The sequence below is a fragment of the Barbus barbus genome, assembly GCF_936440315.1.
Source record: "Barbus barbus genome assembly, chromosome: 40".
Taxonomy (NCBI): Eukaryota; Metazoa; Chordata; class Actinopteri; order Cypriniformes; family Cyprinidae; genus Barbus; species Barbus barbus.
The window spans coordinates 22713110-22735922 of record NC_136718.1 but is presented as its reverse complement, the minus strand read 5'-3'; the positions used below and the strand labels follow the sequence as shown (position 1 = coordinate 22735922).

At 37.7% G+C, this 22813-nt stretch overlaps 3 protein-coding genes across 3 annotated transcripts; 1 reads left to right on the top strand and 2 right to left on the bottom strand.

The window, feature by feature from the left end:
• Nucleotides 1–572: 572 nt before the first annotated feature.
• On the top strand, nt 573–14506 carry LOC306859122 (transmembrane and coiled-coil domain-containing protein 4-like). Its single transcript, XM_079399981.1, has 14 exons — nt 573–744; nt 1682–1817; nt 2246–2420; nt 2514–2541; nt 3351–3480; nt 3971–4068; nt 4989–5132; nt 5755–5874; nt 6846–7010; nt 9321–9457; nt 11237–11321; nt 11568–11685; nt 12470–12587; nt 13444–14506. Exons 1-14 carry the CDS (start codon nt 699–701, stop codon nt 13972–13974), a joined length of 2031 nt encoding a protein of 676 aa, XP_079256107.1. The 5' UTR covers nt 573–698; the 3' UTR covers nt 13975–14506.
• Nucleotides 14507–14675: 169 nt separating this feature from the next.
• On the bottom strand, nt 14676–19148 carry LOC306859125 (5-hydroxytryptamine receptor 6-like). Its single transcript, XM_079399984.1, has 3 exons — nt 16929–19148; nt 15607–15741; nt 14676–15169 (listed from the first exon to the last, which is right to left on the bottom strand). Exons 1-3 carry the CDS (start codon nt 17928–17930, stop codon nt 14810–14812), a joined length of 1497 nt encoding a protein of 498 aa, XP_079256110.1. The 5' UTR covers nt 17931–19148; the 3' UTR covers nt 14676–14809.
• Nucleotides 19149–19629: 481 nt separating this feature from the next.
• LOC306859123 (MICOS complex subunit MIC10-like) lies at nt 19630–22300 on the bottom strand. The gene is made up of 4 exons (XM_079399982.1): nt 22150–22300; nt 21081–21128; nt 20883–20992; nt 19630–19805 (listed from the first exon to the last, which is right to left on the bottom strand). Exons 1-4 carry the CDS (start codon nt 22211–22213, stop codon nt 19797–19799), a joined length of 231 nt encoding a protein of 76 aa, XP_079256108.1. The 5' UTR covers nt 22214–22300; the 3' UTR covers nt 19630–19796.
• Nucleotides 22301–22813: the final 513 nt, after the last annotated feature.

The following is a 22813-nucleotide window of genomic DNA, read 5'->3' as shown; positions in this document are numbered from 1 at the left end:
ACACACACAGCAGTGAGTAGTGAACAAATCCACACACACACACCGTGAACACACACCCGGAGCAGTGGGCAGCCATGCTGCAGCGCCCGGGGAGCAATTGGGGGTTCGGTGCCTTGCTCAAGGGCACCTCAGTCGTGGTATTGAGGGTGGAGAGAGCGCTGGACATTCCCTCCCCCCACCTACAATTCCTGCCGGCCGGGGGCTCGAACTCGCAACCTTTCGATTACTAGTCCGACTCTCTAACCATTAGGCCACGACTTCCCCACTAATGCTCCCAAGTCAGTTTAAACACAAATAATCGGGCAAAACATAAACGCTTAGTAGCATAAATTATTATTAGACTTTTTCAAAACGTTTCAAATAAATCTAAAATCGTCCTCATGAGGCAAAATAGCAATTTTGACTTTTAATCAAGTCGTGGTGAAGTGGCCAAGTAACATTCAGATACTGTGTTGCGTGATTAATATTCATAAACCAACTTTACCAACGTCTGCAGTTCAGCCAATCAGCAGAGCCAACTGGGCGAGCGTGACGCTGCGTCATTAATATTCATAAGCCAGTTATTCGCGGATAGAGGGCGCTGCTGCATACAAGAACAACTTAGTGCTGAACTTTCATCCGTCACGACAACAAAGTAAACTTTCCTCCATGGAGAGAACAAATCTGCTGTAACGTTAACTTACTGTGAGGATAACCCAATGGAAGCAACAAATAAGTACAACGAGGACCCTAAATTAACTCCAGGTATTTATAGACTTCACCAAGAGTGCGATTTTAAGGACTTTTGAAAGGTTTACAACAAAATAAGAGTCTTTGCTTTTTTATTTTGAGAGAATTGATTGTTTATTGTGAGTATTGTATTGTATTTCGCTCCTATGATGAGACGTATATTAATGTTTGACTCTGTTGTGTTGAACGGATATAACGTTAACAGCTGCTGATCAGTTCTGGGTTTTAATCACAGATCGAGGCCTTAAACATGTTTTGGTTAAACAAGGGAGAGATTGTGTGTCATATAATAACACATTGCATCCTTTGCTATGCATTTTCAGTGCATATGACCTCGAAACCAATGAGTACTACATATACTGAATTATTAAATCATCATGTTATAGTGTCATATCTTTGTGGAAATGCCTTATGCAAAGCAGAATATTATAATAACCGAGTTGTATGTGGTCTCCAATATCAGAAATAATGCAAATTATGTTGCATCTTGAAGCTACACCCTTTTCATATGAAGAGTTCAGATGCAAAATCCTCTAATTGAGTCTAAAATTAGCATTTTTTATCAGGCTTGCATTATTTCACATTAATTGCATAGAAAAGGACCTATATATTGCTATTAGAGTAAAATGACTGAACCTAAACATAGGAGCCTGATAAAATTGTTCATTTTAGATGCAAATCTCAGACGGCACTTGAAGGCTTTTGCACTCTTCATATTAAACTTACAACAGCACAAAAGAATTTTCTTCTTCAAGCAAGAAAATGAAGTCATAAAATAGTTTAAAAATTGACATATTAGAAGCTTTTTCTACTTGGACCCCTCTAATAAGCGTGTAATGAAAATGTGGAGGGCTAGATTTGATGTAACAAAGTGTCTGTGTATCTGTTATTGAATAATTACACATTCTTTGTACAGTTTTTGATTTTGCATTTTGTGGTTTTATTGTTACAGACCCAGGAGGACAGAAGCGTGATCAGTCACCGGCAGAGAAAGTGTTTGGTCGGCTGCTGAGTGAACCAGGGCGCTTTGCGTATGCTGGGTTATGTGGAGTGTCTTTGGGCCAGCTGTTTCAAGGACCTGAGCAAAAGTAAAAAAAAATATATATATACAATAACAATAATAATGTGCTGTTTACTAATATATAGTAGCATTAGAAGGTTTGGGTTGGTAATGAAAAAAGTATCTCATGTAGACCGAGGCTGCATCATTAAAAAAATACAGTAATAACAGTAAAATTGTGAAACAAGTGTTTTTTATTTGAATGCATTTTAAAGTGTATTTTATTTCTGTCATGCAAAGCTGTTTTCAGCATCATTTCTCTAGTCTTCAGTGTCATATAACCCTTCAGAAATCATATTAATATGCTGATTTTTTCAGGAATCTTTGATGGATAAAGCATTTATTTTTAAAAAAACTTTGTAGCATTATAAATGCCTTTTATAGTCACTTTTGAATCAGTGCATCTTTGCTGAAAATATATATTTTTTTTAATGCTTTGTATTTTCCCCAATGCAGACGTTTTCGTGAGACATATCTGGAGGGTCTTGTTCAGTGGCTGAATCTTGATGAGTCGGTCATGCCGGTTATGCAAGCGTTCCTGGCAGGGCTCGGGTTCGAAGGCACTGACACCTTCCTGTCTATCTTGCATGCGGAGCCGCTGCTGAGAGCCGGAGCTCTGCCTATCACTCAGGTACGCATGTGACGTTAACCCAGCTGGACGATCGCATTAACATATAGATGCTCGCACAACTCTGTGTTTCTGACGTTCTCTTTTGTTTTTCAGGATCTTGTGTCTTTCTCTGTCAAAGATGGTGAGCTGATGTTTCACATTTAATAAGCTGGTCTCTTTCTATGCAATGGCATGCATAAAAATAAAAAAAATATTATTTAAAATAATAATAAAATGTCAGTTTTATATTATATTTTGCATGAAGACAATGAGTACTGTTAACATATTTTGCATTGTCATTTTAATTTATAAGCAATTCAGAAAATTCACTTTCCAGTGCTTGTTACTGCAGTGAAAACAAAACTTGATTTAAATGATAAAAAATGTATACATTAAAATATGATTTATTCTATTATGTTAATTTATGCTATTTATTATTTATGTAAATGTGAAAAAACATTACATTTTTTACTTTTAATAATGTACAAAACATCTGAACTGTTTTTTTTTTCTGTATTGGTCACACCAAGGTAGAATGTCAGTGAAAAGTAAAAAAAAAAAATCTTTGCATAAAAAAAATAGTTGTATTTATCTATTATATTTTTTAAAAACCTATTTAAAAAAGCTTTTAGAACAAATGTTCATTACCATAATGCGTCTGGATGTTAATTTAATTGAATTAATCATACATTAATTAATTCATATATATATACACACACACACACACACCGTATAAAAATAAAAATTTGTAACAATCTCTATTTCTCTGCTTTGTAACAATCTCTATTTTATAAATAGCTATAAAAATAGAGGTGACGAAATGCTTTTGAAATGGTCTTTATTTTCTGTATGCAAGATTGTTATTCTTGAGTATGAACTAAACTTTTTCTAGTCTTCTTCCTCCAGTCTTGTTTTCCATGTAATGAGCATTTATTGATTCTTCTCATGTAGGACATTATGATGCCAGGGCTCGAGTTCTGATCCGACATGTCAGCTGTCTGCTGCGTGTGACCCAACAGCAGCTGGAGGATTTTGAAGAGACTCTCGGAGAGAAATTGAGAGAGGCAGTAGAGGAGAGCGAGTGAGTGAAACTTCCTCCGATCATCAGCTGCTGCCTCTTTATGGGGTTTTTGGGGGGTTATCAACACGTCTCTGAGAAACACACACTGCTTTCGCAGTAGGATGCATCGTTTGCAAGAGATTATTTCCATAAAGCCCATATAGAGCCATCTGCAGATTCACAAAGAAAAATCAATACAGGGGCACGATCAATATCATTGTGAAGTCAGTGAAAGTGCTGTAATAATTTTGACATGAGGAACAAACTTCAATGTATTTGCTGATTTCTGTCTTTTAATGTGTTCTCTGCTGCATGTGATGATGTGGACCGTGCACAGCCGTGAGTATTTTGTGTATATGCAGTCTAGGTCAAGGTTTTTCCTTTCAGTTCAGTGCTTTTATTTGAGTTTTTTTTCGTTTGTAATAGAATTCAGTTGACAATGAACAAGACCTCTGAGCTTTCAGCAGCTCCAGTGAGCATATTATGAATCAAATTGACATTCTCTCAACAGAGAAGAGTCATCAAGAAGACAGAAGAAAGAGAGAGGTCGTAAATTGCGCCGGTACCTGCTCATTGGACTTGCCACTGTGGGTGGAGGGACGGTAATTGGTGAGTCTGAATGCCACATGACGTTTGTTTTAAACGACATTGGTCTCACCAAGGTGAATATTAATAAAAACATGCTTAAAACCTTTATTTTATTTTTTTTAGGATTTTTATTTATTTTATTTTATTTTTAGGACATTGAAAAATAAATAGCCATTACTGTAATGCATCTATATTTGTTTATTTTATTTATTTATTTAATTTTTTACTAAAACAATTTAATTACTGTAATTTTTTTAAGCAATACCGTACGAGAATATTTTATTAGTGACTATTATCATTATTATTATTATTATTGTATTTATTTTAATTAAATATTTATTTAATTTATACTTTAAAATAATCATTACTATAATGCATCTAGATGTTTCATTTATGATTGTATTATTGTTATTAATATTTAAATATATATTTAATTTATTCATATTTAATTACTTACTGTAATCCATCCGTTTGTTTGGTTATTTATATATATATATATATATATATATATTGCAGAATATATTATAGAATTAAGCAAATATCCCCTGAAATTATCATTACCATAATACCCAAAAAATTGTGAATTATTTCTATATCATGGTAATATTTGTTAACATTCATTAATTAAGTCAAATAAATATACAAAATATATTTAATATAAATATATAAAATATATGGCTTATGGTCAGATATTACCATTATATAAAATAATTCACAACTTAAATAATTTTTGGGTGTTATGATAATTTCAGGGAAAATATGCTTAACTCTAATAAAAAAATATATTATTTAATTTATTATATTTTAATATTTACATTATTATTTTAGGTTATTAAATTTCTTACTACTTAGTTCTTTCGCTGAAATATGACTAGAGCATGTTCAGGACTGGTTTCATGAGATTTGTCTGGTGTCAGTGATCATATAAGTGTTTTCGTCAGGTGTTACAGGAGGGCTGGCGGCTCCTCTGGTGGCAGCCGGGGCGGGAGCGGTGCTGGGAGCGGGTGGAGCCGCTGTGCTGGGATCAGCCACGGGCATCGCCATCATGGCCTCCTTGTTTGGAGCCGCAGGGGCCGGGTTAACAGGTGAGCTAGCTGACCTAGCTGAAGCTTGTTTATGCTGATAAAAAAAACACAGTAACAATAATAAATATTATATTGAAATTAAGAAAAAATAATTAATAATAATAGTTATCAAATGAAGTATTTATTGAACTTTGGTGTATTTTATCATTTGTATTTATCAGTAGCGTCATTATAAAGCCTATTTATTACATTAACACGACTTTAAAGCAGTGTTGGTGTCTAAGGTTCTGTTCCTTCTGGAAGGCAAGTGATTAATATAATTTCTTACACAATTCTTGCTACCAAAACGGTCACTGTGTTGAGTCACCAGGCTGCGTTACAGGATTGATCGATGAGCAGATGATTTAGCAGACTGACAGTGGTGATATACTTACAGTCCGTTTACTGGTTGGACTGGAGTTTTATATAATCCTGCTTTCAGAGCACATTCTCAGCTGCCATTCAAGTGAACGGAGCTCAAGGCTATCGGAGTTGTTTGTTTTTCTTCAAATACAGTTAGTGTGTGTGTCTGCCTCTCTTTATTTCTGTTTGCAGATTAAGATTTCTATGTTTCCTAATCTATATGTTCATTTATTTTATATGTATGGAAATAGCAAAATTGTATATTTACTTTTTTATTCAGGCTATAAAATGAACAAGCGTGTTGGCGCTATAGAGGAGTTTGAGTTTCTTCCAATGAGTTCTGGAAAGCATCTTCATCTCACTATAGCCGTGACAGGCTGGCTGTGCAGCGGCAAATACAGTGAGTGCCACCGTTAACCTTCATATCTCCATCAAAATAGCATTTTTTTTTCAGTTACTGAAAACTAACTAACCAAAACGCTCTTGTGTTAGTACTACAAATTGTATTTTAAAAATATCATGGTTATTAATTATTAAAGGAATGGTTCGCCTGAAAATGAAAATTTGCTTAATATTTACTCACCCCCAGGCTGTCCAAGATTTAGATGAGTTTTTCTTTGTCAGAGCAGATTTGGAGAAATTTTGAATCACTCACCAATGGATCCTCTGCAGTGAATGGGTGCCGTCAGAATGAGAGTCCAAACAGCTGATAAAAACATCACAATAATCCACACCACTCCAGTCCATCGATTAATGTCTTAAGTGAAAAGAAGCATGTTTGTAATAAACAAATCCTCATTAAAATCTTTTAACATTAAACCGTTGTTTCTGGCCAAAATACAAGTCAATAATTACGCTTCCTCAAGTGAAAAAGTTGATCCCAGACATATTGTTTTGGACTGTTTTTTGCTTATAAACAGTGCTTTATCTGTGCATATTACTGTCCTGATTCAGATGAGACGTCTTTTTCACTGGAGAGAGCAATATTATTATAGAGGACTCGCATTTGAAGTTAAAACATTTTAATGATGGATTTGCTTTTTTACAAACATGCAGCTTTTCACATGATGTTAATTGATAGACTGATGTGGTTTACTTGTGGATTATTGTGATGTTTTTATCAGCTGTTTGGACTCTCATTCTGACGGCACCCATTCACTGCAGAGGATCCATTGCATCCAGCAAGTGATGCAATGCTAAATTTCTCCAAATCTGTTCTGATGTAGAAAGAAATTCATCTACATCTTGGATGGCCTGAGAGTGAAGACACTTTCAGCAGGGTTTCATTTTTGGGTGATTTCTTTAATGTCATCCCAACATACCCATGAAATATTGTTGACACTAAGGTTCAGATTCTCTTGCCTATCACAGGTTCGTTTCAGGCTCCCTGGTCCAGTCTGGAAACATGTGGTGAGCAGTACTGTCTGAAATGGGAGTCGCGTTATTTATTGGACCTAGGCTCTATTCTGGACTCATTGTGGGATGGGCTTGTTAGTGTCGTGGCTCAGGAGGCCCTCAAATACACAGTGCTCTCAGGTACGTCTGCTTTACTAATGCAGGTACACTATAAAAGGTAGAACTACTGGTTTGAGGAAAACAGAAAATCTCCTGTGCTTTATCTTACCTTGTTTATGTGAGTGTTGAACTGTGCAGTCATATTAATTCACTTTATCTTAAATCTAGTCTGAATTGGGCCATTTTTGACAGTTGTCTCAGCAGGGATTTGTCTAATACAGGAGAAGTGTCTCTAATTGTTGAGTTGGAGTTTCTGTTTCATTTATTCATGTGTTTTATAATAAATGAAGATCCAGTGCAGGACTTTTTAATGTCTTGCTGAGTGGACTGTGATGCTTTAATCAGTGGCAGCATTCTCTCCCACGCATCTTTAAAAGCGTAATTAGTTTTTTTCTGCAGCTCATGGTCTATTTTAACAGAATCATAAAACAAAAAAAGCAAATGTGTTCAGTTTTTTTAAATCGAATGTTTAGAACCTAGAATATTATGAAAAAAATTATTTTAAAAAATATATATACATATAAATTATAGGAAATAAAGTTAAAAATAACTCATCCCACTCATCAAAATTCATCCCACTCATTGATGTGAGCATAAGTATTGGGACAGTTGAACATAAGGCAGATATAAAAGATTAAAAGCTATTATTTAGTTGCAGATCCCTTGCACACAATCACAGCAGTGAGTCTGTGACCCAGAGACATCACCAGAGTCTTGGTCTCATCCTTTGAAATACTTTCCCAGCCTTTAATGCAGCCAGTTCCAATTGTAGCTTGTTTGGGGGAGTTTCTACCTTTTCTCTCCTCTCCAGCTGCTGAAATTCATGTTCAATCAGATTTAAATCTGGAGATTGACTTGAGCAATCTAAGACTTTCCATTTCTTTGCTCTTATAAATTCCTTGACTGAACTGGCAGGGTGTTTTGGGCCATTGTCCTGATGCAATATGAAGCACTTCCCAATGAATCTGGTAGCATTTTCTTGAATATTGGTAGCTAAGATGGTTTTGTACCCTTCCAAATTCATTCTTCTACTGTCATCATACATTAAGTCATCAGTAAAGTTGAGAGGGCCTGTTCCAGAGACAGCCATGCATGCCCATGCCATGACACCACCTCCACCGTGCTTTACAGATGAGGCTGTATGCTTGGGATCATTTACAGTTCCCTTTTTTTTCTCCACATTTTTCATCACTTAGATAAAGGTTCATCTTAGTCTCATCGGTCCATAAACATAAAAATAAAATTTTTTGGTGCTGGTCAGAGGTTTGCATCTTGCTGTGTAGCATCTGTAATTCTGTGTCAAAGTCTCCTGAGGACAGTAGATTGTCAGAGCATCACCCCAGCTTTCTGGAAGTTGTTGGTGATTTTACAGACACATCTTTTAGGGTTCATTTTCACAGCTTTTATGATTTGTCTGTCATCAACTACTGTTGTTTTCTCAGGCGATCAGGTTGTTGTTGGTTGCTGGTGGTTTCCAAACTCTTGATTTCTCCATGCCCTTTGTTTTTGCTATAGCTCTAATTTACTTCCTCTTTTCTTTTAGCATCCAAATTGCTTGCTTTTCTCTCAAAGTCAGCTCCCTCATCTTCATCCTGGTTTGTGTGTGTCATCATCGAATGCAAGATTCAGAATACAGAAGTCATGGATATAACTGATACGACACATTCCCTGCTTTTAATATCTGAAGAATTAATGCAACAGGACACAGCTGATCACTTAGAAAGACCTGTGAGGCAACTGCTCCAATACTTATGCTCTCATCAGATAGAGGGATGAAACTCTAAAAGTGCTGAACTTAGCTGATAAAATACCTATGTGTTGAATCACCCAATAATAAAATGTGACATTCTGTAGTTTTGTCTCATATTCATCTTTTAATCATATTTGTAAATGTCTTGACTCCACAGCCAACAGAGCAATTTTGTCTTTACTGCTCCAATACTTTTGGAGGGCACTGTATATATATATATATATATATATATATATATATGTATGTATGCATGTATATATTTAATGTAATTTAATGTAGATGTTTTCATCATAGCTATTTGTGGAAAGTCCCACAAGTCACAGTTTTAAACTGCATTTTGAAAACAGGATTTCAGAAATATAATTTAAAATGAATAGAAAATAAGGCAACTCGTGTAGTATTTAGTTTTCCTCTTGAGCAACAAATGACTTAATTTTTCTGCCCCTATTTCATACTATGTTTTAAACTGCCTCAAAATGGCTTCATTTAATTGCAGCATCATGAAAGAATGTTTTAATTGTCACACATTACATTAATGTGTCCAGAATAACCGCATTGCTCGTTCTTTTGTCTCTGTTCAGGCATAGTAACGGCTCTGACATGGCCTGCCTCTCTGCTGGCTGTGGCCAGTGTGATCGACAACCCCTGGGGAGTGTGCCTGAGTCGCTCCGCCGAGGTGGGAAAACACCTCGCCCAGGTGCTCCGGAGCCAGCAGCAGGTCAGAGTCGAGCGGCAAGACATCGACTTCTGCAAGATTCTCTTTAGTCTTTGACGATTTCAGTTCAATGCAGCTTGAAATGACTAATTCGAGGAATGTTACGGGTCGCATACAAGCTCTAAGGACAGTATCTGTGGCTCATACTCGAGAAGAAAAAAAGCACCTCAGTTTTATTCAGAGGCACAAACTCAGCAAAAATATGCAGTTGCTGATAATTATATGGCTAGAAAGTCAGGTGAAATTCTGATAGCTTGTAATGTAAATAAATGAGATCTTTATAACAGTATAAAGCCCCGTTCACACCAAGCACGATAATGATAAAGATAACTATAACTATATTAGCGTCCACACCAGCGAACGATATCGTCTGTTTATTTATTCTAAGCGCACGTGCGTTTCTAATTCTCGAGCACATTATAGCAGAATGGATTCTGATTGGCTGTCAGTATTTTTATCGTTCATCAGCTGGAAAAAAATTGTTCTGGAAGTGATTCCAACGATATAATTTCTCTTGTGTTTTTATCAGAATCAGAATGAGCTTTATTGGCCAAGTATGTTTACACATACAAGGAATTTGTTGTAGTGTCAGAAGCTCCACAGTGCAACAGAAAGACAGCAACAGGACACAGATAATAAAAGTATAACAACAAATAGGCAATGTACAAAGCAGCAAAAACACAATATATAACATAGACAACTATGTATGTACAGGTCAAGTATGTGCAAATTAGAAATGAGAAAATAAAAATAAAATTAGTGAATGTGGTGAATGGATAGTGTATTATAGTTGTGTGTTCCACGTTTATTTATTGAGTGTTCATGAGATGGATTGCCTGAGAGAAGAAACTGTTCCTGTGCCTGGCCGTTCTGGTGCTTAGAGCTCTGTAGCGTCGGCCAGACGGTAACACTTCAAAGAGGGAGTGTGCTGGATGTGAGGGGTCCAGAGTGATTTTACCAGCCCTTTTGCTCACTCTGGATGAGTACAGTTCTTGGAGAGTAGGGAGGGTTGTACCAATGATTCGCTCAGAAGTCCGGACTACCCTCTGTAGTCTTCTGAGGTCAGATTTGGTAGCTGAGCTGAACTAGACAGTTATATCGTTTTATCGTTATAGTTGTGGTGTGGACACTGCTATTCTTTAATACTGAGAACGATTTTTAGAAATATATCTTTATCGTTATCGTGCTTGGTGTGAACAGGGCTTAACAGACTAATTACAACAAATGCATATGAATATCAGTTCACCCAAACGTCTTATTAAGCTGATATTTAAATGCTTGGTTTTGATGATCAAGCTCTGTATTTTCAAACATTTAATGCAATACAATCATGATTGACAGATGAATGAATAAGTATTCCTCAAAAGCCTGTTGCATCATTTACATGAATATTCTGAAAAATGATGCATGGATAATAAGTATAAACCTAAGTTGCTTCAGTTCATCTTGAAATGTTACTATTACAGTATTACTAAAGTTGATGTTTACGTTTTTTAAAAACTTTTTAAGATTTCACAGCAAAAACACTTTTCTTTTTACAGTTATAGGGCTTTTATTTGTTAAAAAATAAATAAAAATAAACTATTAATCAAGACGCCAGAAGGCATTTTGTAGATTGTGTACACCTGTTTTCCAACAAAGTTTTCATCATGTTGATCATTTAGAGACCTTATTATGTATTAAATATGACACAGTAGGCTTCATAGAGTTAATTGCCTATATAGTCTTAACCCAGAATATTCCTTTCAAATATGTGTTTAATTATCTTCCTCCTCTGTGTAGGGAAAGCGGCCTGTCAATCTAATTGGATTTAGCCTTGGAGCTCGTGTCATCTACTTCTGCCTAGAAGAGCTCGCTAATGATCAAGGTAAGCTTTTTATTCATTTTAATGAGTTGGCGATAACAAGGGAACATCCTTTTGTCTTTAAGACCTTGTGTCTCAAGAAGTGTCCACATGGAGAGCTGGACATGGCCAAATTTCCTGCAAGCCAGATTGAGCCATGTTCTCTTTGTCATCGTGATGAAAGATGGAATCTGAGAGGTGCGAGGCTGTAAATGAGAATCTGATGGCACGGCGCCGTTTGAAAGACTTTCATCTTTTATTATCGGGCAGGTAGTGAAGGTGTGGTGGAGGATGTGGTGCTGCTGGGGGCCCCTGTGGACGGATCCGAGAAAACATGGCAGCGACTGTCCAGGGTAGTGGCTGGGAAGATTGTTAACGGATATTGCAGGTAAGACACTGTTAATATTTCTCCTTTTAGGGTAAGGGGTATGTTCAGATCCCTTACTGTAAGTGTTCAAATTTGCCGTTATACTTGCCCATTTTAAGACTTAATTTAACTCACTTTCTTTTTTCTTTTATACACTACTTTTCAAACGTTTGGGTCTGGTAGGATTTCTTCTAATGTATTTGTAAAGTCTTATGTTCAGTAAAAACAGTAATGCATCCTTCATGAATAAAAGGATTATTATTATTTTAATTTTTTTACCCTGAAATTTAAATAGAGGTGTATGTTCACAGTTACTGTGACTGGATGTTTGTGCAATTTCATTCATTAAGTTAATTCCAAACAGTTATTGGAAACAAACCTCCACTGAGCTAACTTTTCTGCTTATAAACTTAAAAGACATCAGTTAAGATGGAAATGAAATGACCACGTCTTCGTCAATGGGAGAAAAACAGTGTTATGTCAGATTTGGATGGCAATGAAATCATTTAGTGGCTGAAGTAACACATTAACAGAATTTCATTTTATTTAAATAGATTATGATGGGCAATTCATTTAAAAATCTAATTTAAATGACACATGCACCAAATTACAGTTTAGGCCACCAGATGAAGAATTAGAATTGACACATTATTCATTTAGTTATTTATTAAAAAGTAACAGAATGTCTCAACATGTTAACTGCAAACAAATCTTTTTTTATTGACTTTTATTGATTTAATTGACACTCCTAGTTATTACATTAGCATGTCTGAAAATGTATTTCTTTGTGTTTTTATTGGTTTAGAGGGGATTGGCTTCTTGGATTCTTGTATAGAAGTTCATCAGTCCAGCTGTCTGTTGCTGGGCTCCAGCCAATCAGTTCGCAAGACCGCAAAATAATCAATGTGGATCTGTCATCAGTGGTAAGCAAATGCATGTGTGCACTGAGAATTCCCTGTCTTTGTTCAAATGTTCTTGGTGTCTGTGAGAGGCATTTGGATTCAGATTCAATTTACTGGCTGGAATAGTAACTACTCAACACAATGGCATGAAATTATATTATCGCAATGTGAAAGTTTAATTTTCTCCCAGCTTGCTAAGATTTGAAGTCATCTGAAGTTACTTTTTTGGACAAAAATGATGAGTTTTTGGCTCAAGGTCTGCATATAAAGTCACACCAGAGGTGTTCAGCTGGGATCAGGACTTGGCTTTCTGCAGACCAGTCAAGTTCTTCCACACCGACTCAATCAATCATGTCTTTTTGAACCGTGTCTTATACACAGAGGCACTGTCATGTTAGAATAGAAAAGGGTCCTGTCCAAACTGTTGCTATAAAATTAGAAGCACACAATTCCCTAGAATATCATTATATGCTTTAACATTAAGATTTGTTCTCATAGAAATTACTAAAGTAGTCAAACATGCTCATTAGAAGGGGGTGACCCAATACTTTTGGCAATATAGTGTATATTGGTTCAGGCCTTTCTTTTTATAATACAAGTCTCTGGGGAGTTTTTCACTGCTTTTATTATCCACCAGGCCATGAATAAAAATGTAAATTTGATCACTTAAAAAAGTACTAGCACACGTTCTGTGGTTTGAGGTATCATGCATGCCTGAGTTATGCATCAAAGCTCGATTTTTCTGGAAAGCTTGCAAGCACCACTAAAATTAGAATGAGGATATTAATATAATAATGCACTGCAAGCACTGTAAATTGCTTGGCAATGTATAGTATTTTCCACTTGCTTTATGAATAATGTTCTGTCCACCTCTTAGGTAAAAGGGCACCTGGACTATATGCGTCAGATGGACACCATCCTAGTAGCAGTAGGGGTTCCTACCAGGGAAGAAGCTGGAGCCACGAGTGGCAAACAACAGCTGGTACATTTATCTCAGGAAAAAACAGGCACTCCAGAATCAGCTAGTCAGAGCAGAGTCAAAGGGGAAACATCCATGGACATTTCAAACAATGATACCTCAGACACCACAGAGGCAAATGTAGATGAATACAAGACACAGACTGGAGACAGGGAACGGTGCGAGAGGAAGGACTCTGAGAATGGCTGGGATATCCCTGATATATCTGATTTACTGGACTCCATCAGTGAATGTGATGGCGTCCCTGATTCGCCATGTGCTCTCGGAGTCAAGGATCATGTTGAACCATCTCAAGATCAAGGTAAAATAGACAGAGAAGGTGAAAGTGAGACAGACTGTGAGCACACGTCCTGGGACTGGGACGACACAAACTGGACTACTGAACACACAAACACAACCTACCAGTCGCACACTGAAGCACAGGAGTAGTTAGTCAATGGCAAACCTGCTGGTTCTGAGCCAAGAGCAATGAAATCATGACATTTCCTTAATTCACAACTCACAAAATGTGGGTCGGGTCTAGATGGTAAACCTCGTTCCACGAAACTCCTGAGATTTGCATTTGTTGCTACCAAGATTAAGGGTTGGGCGTAAAGGTTTCTGTGGGACTCAGATAAACACAGTGTTTAAATGTCACAAGCGAATCTCACAAGATATTTAGCAGAATAAGGGTTCCCATCTAGAAACCACCCAGTGTGTAACTTATCAGTATAAGCTAGATCCAACTGGAACCTTGGCTTTTGTCATTCTGGAATTGTCTAATAATAGCTTTTTAAGTTATTTATGGATATCATCTGTAATTAATATAGATTTTTTTATGCAATGCTAAATATAATTTGTGATAAACTGCAATGTGAAAACTGACAGTATTCTGTATACACCATTTGCCCCCTTCATTAGAAGTGGTTTGTTGTTCAATGAAGATGTGAAATACAGCTCCACAGACAACCCACTTGACATTGTGTGAGGTATTAGTGAGATTTCTTTCGCTCTCGTCTGCTTTATCCATCTGTTGTTTTGGTTGGTATGGTAATGAATGAAGCGGGATGCATGTTGAGTCCGTTCTAAATGTACAATCTCCCTGATCTGCCTTGAGGAGCGATGCAGCCTTCCAGTTTAGGCACGACTATCCCATTAACACTTAGATTTTTTTTTTTTTTAGCATGGTACGTTTCAACACATTTTTTCAAAAACCTATAATTATAAGTCTCACATCTTGCCTTTCACAATATATTGCACTTCCTTTGTTGTCTCGGTTGCCGTGTCAATCGTCTAATGTATCGACCTGGTTGGGCAGCAGCAGAGGCAGGTCGATCCCGGCGTGTTCTGCATCGAGAAGGTTAACGGCGTCCGTGGCCGTCGCCGGTAGTTGAGGTGGCTCGGACACAAGGGAGGGGGGTTCAGTGGGCAGTTGTGGCTCCCCTGAGTTGCGTAGAGAAAGGGAAAGTGGCATTGATGGCCTACGAGGGGCTTGAAATGAAGAACAGCAGGGTAGAAGCCGTGCCAAAGCCCTTTTGAAATCCCTCATGAACATTGGGTATATAATTGGGTTCATGGTGCTGTTACAGTACCCCAACCAGGTGATGGCATCGAAGAAGGAGGGTGGTACGCACTCACACACCGCCTGAATGTACAGAAGAAAAGGTCTTAGATCACAAAGTCAATACATAATGTAGCAGAGACTCAATACCAAAGAGGTGGAAAAGGTCAAAGATGTCTAGTCCGTCGGAAGAGGATGTTGGGATGGCACGGATGAAGAAGGGGAGAGTAGGAGACAGAGATGGAGTGCTATTCACACACCATATTGTGTGTGAAGGAGGGCTAGAGACAGGCTTGCCCAGAAGCTCGAAATCTGAGCAATGTGAGGGACACAGATGGGGGACGGGATGGTTGAAAGCTCAAGAGCAGGATAAGGAATAATTGCTCAATTAAATAGGAATCTTGCTCTTTGTCAGTTTGTCGTACTGCAATTAGTTTGCCACCTATCCCCCTTTTTTACATGCTTGTTAAGGTCAAGGTAAGGATTAACAAGCGAGTTGATTAACTGTTTTGTGGACTGACCTGTGCCATGTTGGTGATAAAAAAGGGAAGCCAGGCACTGAAGAAGAGACCCAGGAGCACTCCCAGGGTAAGACTGGCTTTCAAAGCTCTCTTCCTTTGCCTGTGTGCGAGTCTGCGCTCACTGTTCACCGACAGCTGAGAGGAAGAGACAAAAAATAATATATTCATCGAGATTTCACAGTGATTCTCCTGCTGAGAGATGAGTAGTAGTAATGTTACCTTGGCCTGGGGTAATTATTTATGCCTTTCCCTCTCCCAGATGAAAGCTCTTAAAAGTGACAGTGCCTCACAAGGTCTTTGCTATTCTCTTGAATAGTTGTACCCTCCAATTTCGCCATTCCTCATCTTCGAATGCCTTATTGGCACTCCGACACCCTCATCTTTCTCTCATTACTTTCTGTTTGAGTCCTTAAAATTGAATTTTCCTTTTTCTGCTACATCTCTTTCACCTTTCTTTTTGCGTTTGTTAAGGTGCGGGGATTCTCTGCATATTCTCAACATGCTGCATTGTGTCAGTAATCACACAGCCTTCACTTGCATAAGCAGTGGGCATGTGAATGAACAACAGGCCAAAACAGTTTGAGAATGCATGCACTCCAAGTTAGAGGTCTTCTCGGGTCCTAAAATCCATAGCCGACCTGAATATTACTTTATATTTTTGCCTACCTGATGGATACATGTTATTTCTCAGTTCGGTTTTCAATTGTGACTGGATTTGAAAAATTAATGTGATTGCTTGATAAGAAGTAAATCGATAGCCTAAAAAATCATGGATTTAACAACGTTATTTACCTCATCCCCAGCGAAGGGCTTCTGCGCACAAAAGAGAAAAGCCCTGCATGAAGACGCAGCGTAATGTACTAAGTGGATTTTCCTCATCTCATATCTATAAGATGGATTTTAAGGTTACAAACTATGTTCCTTTTCTACGTGCGTTTCTCAAAAATGGACTTAACATGAATGCACATGTTCGCATCCGGGATAGTTTAAAAGAATACGGGTCTTATTGGGTCCATTCGGAAAAGTCACAAAAAATGACCCGAGGACGCTAATACTAAACCCGACCCGTGTCCGAGACACTCATATTAACACTCGCACTCAAAAGTTTTGGACCCGAACCCTCTCGGGTTTTCAGATCCAAGTGGACCCGTGAAGACCTCTACTCCAAGCGGCTTAGTTTGTCGAGAGTTCACAGCAAGTTTTATGAAGTATTTGCACACACAGATATGAAGGAATACATTTATCTTATAACTCAAGTCTAGTTCTTGTCACTTAACCACTTGAATTTCTATCCGTCTTTTCTCTGACTCTGGACTTCTCACCGGAGCTTGCCGCAACACGGGTGGCTCCTGATGGCTGTAGTCGTCTCCATCCTGGACGGCGTGCCCGGGAGAAGGAGGACGAGATGGTTCGCCGGGTGATTGATGTGGGTAAGCGGGATGAGTAAGAGCCTCCACCTGTCGTGCCTGTCTTCTGGCCGCCAGCAGGATCCGGCAGTAGGTGAAACAGATGGCCGTAGAGGGCAAGAAGAAGGTGAGAAAGGTCGCTACGAGGGCGAAGGGGAGAGTCACCCTCAGGAGGCACTGCGTGGATGGCGTCCCTGACGTGGAAAGCCGGAAGTACGAAGAGGGGTAGAAGGAACTCCACTGTGAGACCGTGGCGTTGGCGGGATCGTTCTCGGCAAAGTCTTGCGTGCGACCCAGGCTGTGCCAGTCCATCTTGATCGGCAGAAAGGAAGTGAGGGCTGCCAACCCCCAAGCCCCACCCACCAGAATCAAGGCACGAGGCGGGGTCATGTGCTGTTTGTATCGCAACGGAGAGATGATGAGGAGGTAGCGGTCCAGACTGATGACACACAAGTTGAGGATGGAAGCACTACAGCACATCACGTCGAAGCAAAGCCAGACGGGGCAGAATCCGGGTGCCAGCACCCAGGTCCCACACAGCACGTTGAGCATGGCAGGGGGCATCACGACCAGAGCCACCATCAAGTCTGACAGGAAGAGGGACACCAGGAAGCAATTGGAGGTGCAGCGCAGTGACCGATGTGCGAACACCAAGGCGATCAACAAAATGTTCCCACAAGCTGTCACCAGAATTATGAGGGACAGCATGACTGCGAGAAGCCAGGGACCGCTGCCACTAATACTCCAGCCATCCCCGATAGTACCGCTGTCATTGAAGTTACTGTGAACATCCGCACCTGATGCTGCCTCTACTCGAGGGATAGGTGAGCCACTCATCATCGGAGAGTTGAATAGGACTGTGTGTGCTTCCTGTGGTCTCGAAGAAGCGAACACACATCCAGCGTTTTTCAAGTGCATTGAGAGAGTGATGCTGAATGTGAAACAGTTAATCTGCGGGTCACCTCGCTGAAATCTGATGTGGACCACCTCAGGTGGCGAAAAAGATCAAGATGTCCCGTTTATAGTAATCCTGTCCATCTTTCCCCTGGCGAGGTTGGTGATTTCACTCCCTCTGTGTGCCTCAGTCACATCAGTGCAAGGATATTCAGCTGCCATCACTCCATTTGTTAACGTGAGACGAGCAAAGCAATAAAATGACACATTTCCTAGTCAATAGTCTGGCTTCTTCAATGCTTAGCACCAGTGTGAGCAATTCTGTGCCTGCCAGAGTATTTCAAAGCTACGTGTCATGATGACACTCTTTGGGGGAGGGCAACTGAGAGGTGGGCTTCGGTATGAGAAAGTGTGAGAGAAAGAGAGGGAGCGTTACAAGAGCAAGACTACGGTGTAGATATTTTTAGATGAGTGAATTAAACTTATCTCGGTCCGCTTCTTGCCGTTAAGGTGGACTTCTGTTTGTTTTCTATGCATTTTTATGAGCTCAACGTTCTTTATTCAGTAATTGTGTGGCTGTAATTGAGTAAAAGGGAGCGGACGAGTGCACTAGAGGTAACTGTGTTGGCGTCTTGGCTGCCCTTCTAATCCCTGTATCGTCCACTTTAGGGTGCCTGCGGGATCCGCACTCTGCCGCTGGGCATAAAGCGTGTCTGAGCATCGTGCTCTTAATGCGACTTCATGCACATTCATAGCCAATCATTATTCAGGGTTAATTGAGGCAAGCAATTAGCATCTAACAAAAGGCTTATATAAATGTAGTAGTAGCCCTTTATGTGTGAGATAAAAAAAAAAAAAACTTAATGTAATTTTACAAGACGTGTGTGTGTGTGTGTGTGTGAATTTGTTTTCTTCTGTGCCTCATCTTGCTCTGATATTTGGTATGTTACCAATTTTTTTTTTTAATTTGAGGTTGATTGTCAAAACAGACTACATGTTTTCAATTCAGTTGCATAATAGAGTTTTAAATGCATTTTGGTCAACATGTTTTTTTTTGCAAATTGAGATGTGGAAATTGAGTCATTGTACATTTGATGTCCAAGTGCATTTATTTTTTAAACTGATCATGATCGATTGTTTTCAATTGCATTTATAATAGTAAGAACATCTGAGAATTAGACCTGAGAAAAAAAAAAGGATTTTAAAATAAAATTCTATTCCAAGATAAAAACGAGCTGAAAGAATTTTAACTAAACTGTCGTACAGTTGTGTACACCTGTGTCAAAAACAAAAGATGATACATTTAATATTTGTAAATTTATAATCATTACAACCACCATGCCTGCAACAAGTCCCTGAAGCCTTACTTCTCAACAGGGTCATGCATGATAACTTATTTCGATATGTACTTTTACCTTTATCTAAAAAGCAAAATTAAAATGCAAGTGCAATTATGTATAAGCACGGCAGATTTAAAAAACAAAAAAAAGTATGCTTGTACTTGACTACTGGAAAACTGTCACCATGCCAACACGGCTCTGGACACACCGCAGGCTTGTACAAATGTTTTGTATTAGTGCACTAGTTTAGCAGAGTTGCCAAATATCATCAAAAGCTAGATGAGAGCGTAGGCTGCTATCACTAGGGTTATAATAGAAGCCTATGGTTTTTGGAACACGTTACTGTAGGGCCATTTTTCAAAAAAAACAAAATCACATTCAAATCATCCTTACATTTCAAATCTCCTTTTTTAATATTTTATTAAATATAAACAGACTGTCCTATACAAGAACATGGATGTTATGGAGAAAGAGAGACAACCAGTATGATTGTGTCAGGCTTTGAATATGAAAAGCAAGGCAGATGACAGAATCCATAGCTGATGCAACTCTACTGCTCCTGAAAGAGACCAGAGAAAGCAGGTCAGGATCGAAACACTGATCTTCAAATGTGTTGAGGCAGAGAGATTCCACGAATATGATCTTGTGTTAAAAGTCACAAACAAATCTAGAAAAGGTACAAACTAATGTGAAAGAATACACAAAAAAATCATGCATATAAACTTCATGTGATACATATGACTTGCTTATCAGGGGATTTTTAATAAATTAAGTGTTTACAGTGAATTAACATTAAGCATTGAAATATTTTTCTGATATATGCTAAATGATCACATTCCAATTCACTGTGTCACGTTCTGAATAATGCATGTTATTTCCAGTAAATTTATAGATTCGATTTCACCTGTGCATGTGCGCAATTCTGGCACATATGCAATAATAATTTTTACATGCAAAAGATTCACAATTTAACAAACACTGCAGCTGAATATGACTTAAATTACTGTAGAGATGGGCAAAAGTACATTTTTGTCAGGGTTATAATTATTAACTAAAACCATAAAAAGACCAATTTCTTAAAATAAACATTAACTGAATTTGTTTTTGCAAATATGTGTTCAAAATTACTAAAACAAAATAGCTATACAGACACAAAGTATTTAAAATGTATTATTAATAATCAGTGTAACTTATTCAAAGTAAATTAATCAGAATTATGTAATATTAATGTTTATTTTATATTTCAATTTAACGACTTCATAATAACTGACAGCTGGACTCATTCAATCCAAATTCATCTCTTATATTTACTGAAATATTGTAGCTCTGAAAACAACATCATCCGGATAATGGCGATTAATAAATAAATTAATAAAATTACTAACTCTAAAATTCAAATGAAAACAGAAATTGTAAATATAAAAATTACAAAAGAAACCTTCAATACTTTTAATGATACACCATCACTGATTTTTGTATCTACATTTCAGAAATAATTAATACAAATATTAAGTGATACATTTAGGATAATCCTATGCATGTTTTTATAAATGAGCCCAAGCTCTCCAATGCAAACAGATATTTCAGGTGACATCTGACCAAGACGACACGTGATCTCTAAAATCAAAACACAAACCTTAGCGACTTTACTGTGCAGTACATAATGAGACCTCAAGTCATTCTGGCAGTTGGAATAAGCCATGCCAAGACCCAGTCCCGTCCCAAACACAATGGGCCACGTCCGGCCTGCACAAACAAATCTTCACATTAGCATGGATGAAGACACGGTCTCATAAATCTGGTTTACACAAGATAAAATATGATATACACTTACGCTTGAAGAATACAACGGAGAACACAATTCCTAAACCCAGACCGGTGCCTACAAGAAAAAAAAACATTATATTACAAAATTACCCAGCATTGCCCATATGTGACCCTGGACCACAAAACCAGTCATATTTTTTGAAATTGAGATTTATACGTCTGAATAAATAAGCTTTCCATTGATGCATGGTTTGTTAAAATGTGGCTGAGATATGACTATTTGAAAATCTGGAATCTGAGGGTGCAAAAAAAAATAAAAATTGCCTTTAAAGTTGTCCAAATTAAGTTTTTAGCAATGCATATTACTAAAGTTTTGATATATTTACGGTAGGAAATTTACAAAACATCTTCATGGAACATGATCTTTACTTAATATCCTAATGATTTTTGGCGTAAAAGAAAAATGGATCATTTTGACCCATGCAATATATTGTTGGCTATTACTACAAATATACCTGTGCTACTTTTGTCACATATAAACAAAGCTTAATAATTGGTCTCTATGGATACAGGAGGAGGTGTTTAACATCTAGGTGCTAGAATGCTTTATTGGCCGGTCAGCATCCAGTTTTATCCCATATCACATCTTCATACTACTTTCATATAATCTCAGAGAAAAAGGTACAAAGCTGTCACTGGTGCAGTACACTTTTATACCTAAAGTGTTATTATTAGTAACAAAAAGGAACAAAAGTGTACCTTTTAAAAAGGTACTGTCCCAGATACAGCCTTGTATTAATGGTACTTTAAAGTATACCGTGGTGAATAGTAGAAAAACAGATTTAACACAGTATTATGTCTAAACCCCCACAGTAACCATCACTGCCCTGCTAAAACCCGCCTAGATTAGTAGTAGGCGGTCCTTGTAGTAACTCACCTAACCTTTTTTATTATAACACATACATAATACCGTAGTTCTCAAAGACTAATGAGCTTTCAAAACAAAACAGCATTTCCAGGCGTTTTGATCCAAGCCCATGGTGTGAGCGTCTTATCATCAGTGACCTGAGTGCCCTACACACACCTGATAACATGCAGGCAGTTTAAGCTGATTATTCAATCAAGTGAGTTCTTACCGAATTTGATCGCGCTGTCTGCGAGGCAGCGGTCCCACTTTTGGCCGAGCTCTTTCTCAGACATGATAACAGCGGATGACTTTGGCTTGAAGGCTGGAGAACGCTGTCATACTTTCCTTCCCCGGCGGTGGAGGAGTGTGTGCTGCGGCGTGGCGCCACCTGCTGGACAGGCGGAGAAAAAGTACTAGTTTTTGTTACTTTGTTATTGGTGGAAAATACAAATGTATTTAATGGAAATTTGCATTATTCAATAGTACTCTGAGATCCAAGCATATTAATCATAGCTTGATAACCAACTTTTAAATTTTTTTATTTTATTAAAAAAAAACATCATATATCATGTTACAAATACTGTAATAAACTAAGACAAAAATCCAAATATTTCAAAGTGTAATTTAACAAATCATTTGAAATCATTTTAAATAATAATCTTTTTGATATTACAAATTATATATATATATATATATATATATATATATATATATAATCTATTATTTTATAATAATATTATTATTATTATTATATTTATTGTTATTACTATTATTTTATTGTATTCTAATTTTATTTTGTCTTTTTATAAAAAAAATAATAATAATAATAATTATCTATACTGTGTTAGGCTAACTGAGACTTGTAATAGCACTTGTACGTTGTCGCTCTCTTG

Coding starts and splice junctions, on each gene's coding strand:
- LOC306859122 (XM_079399981.1), top strand. CDS start 699: ATGGAAGCAACAAATAAGTACAACGAGGACCCTAAATTAACTCCAG. Junction 2,421..2,513: donor GAGCTCTGCCTATCACTCAG/GTACGCATGTGA, acceptor TTTGTTTTTCAG/GATCTTGTGTCTTTCTCTGT. Junction 7,011..9,320: donor CAAATACACAGTGCTCTCAG/GTACGTCTGCTT, acceptor GTCTCTGTTCAG/GCATAGTAACGGCTCTGACA.
- LOC306859125 (XM_079399984.1), bottom strand. CDS start 17,930: ATGCACTTGAAAAACGCTGGATGTGTGTTCGCTTCTTCGAGACCACAG. Junction 15,742..16,928: donor CCGTGTTGCGGCAAGCTCCG/GTGAGAAGTCCA, acceptor TCTTCCTCTCAG/CTGTCGGTGAACAGTGAGCG. Junction 15,170..15,606: donor TTATCACCAACATGGCACAG/GTCAGTCCACAA, acceptor CTGTACATTCAG/GCGGTGTGTGAGTGCGTACC.
- LOC306859123 (XM_079399982.1), bottom strand. CDS start 22,213: ATGTCTGAGAAAGAGCTCGGCCAAAAGTGGGACCGCTGCCTCGCAGAC. Junction 21,129..22,149: donor AGACAGCGCGATCAAATTCG/GTAAGAACTCAC, acceptor TTTTTCTTGTAG/GCACCGGTCTGGGTTTAGGA. Junction 20,993..21,080: donor CTCCGTTGTATTCTTCAAGC/GTAAGTGTATAT, acceptor TTGTTTGTGCAG/GCCGGACGTGGCCCATTGTG.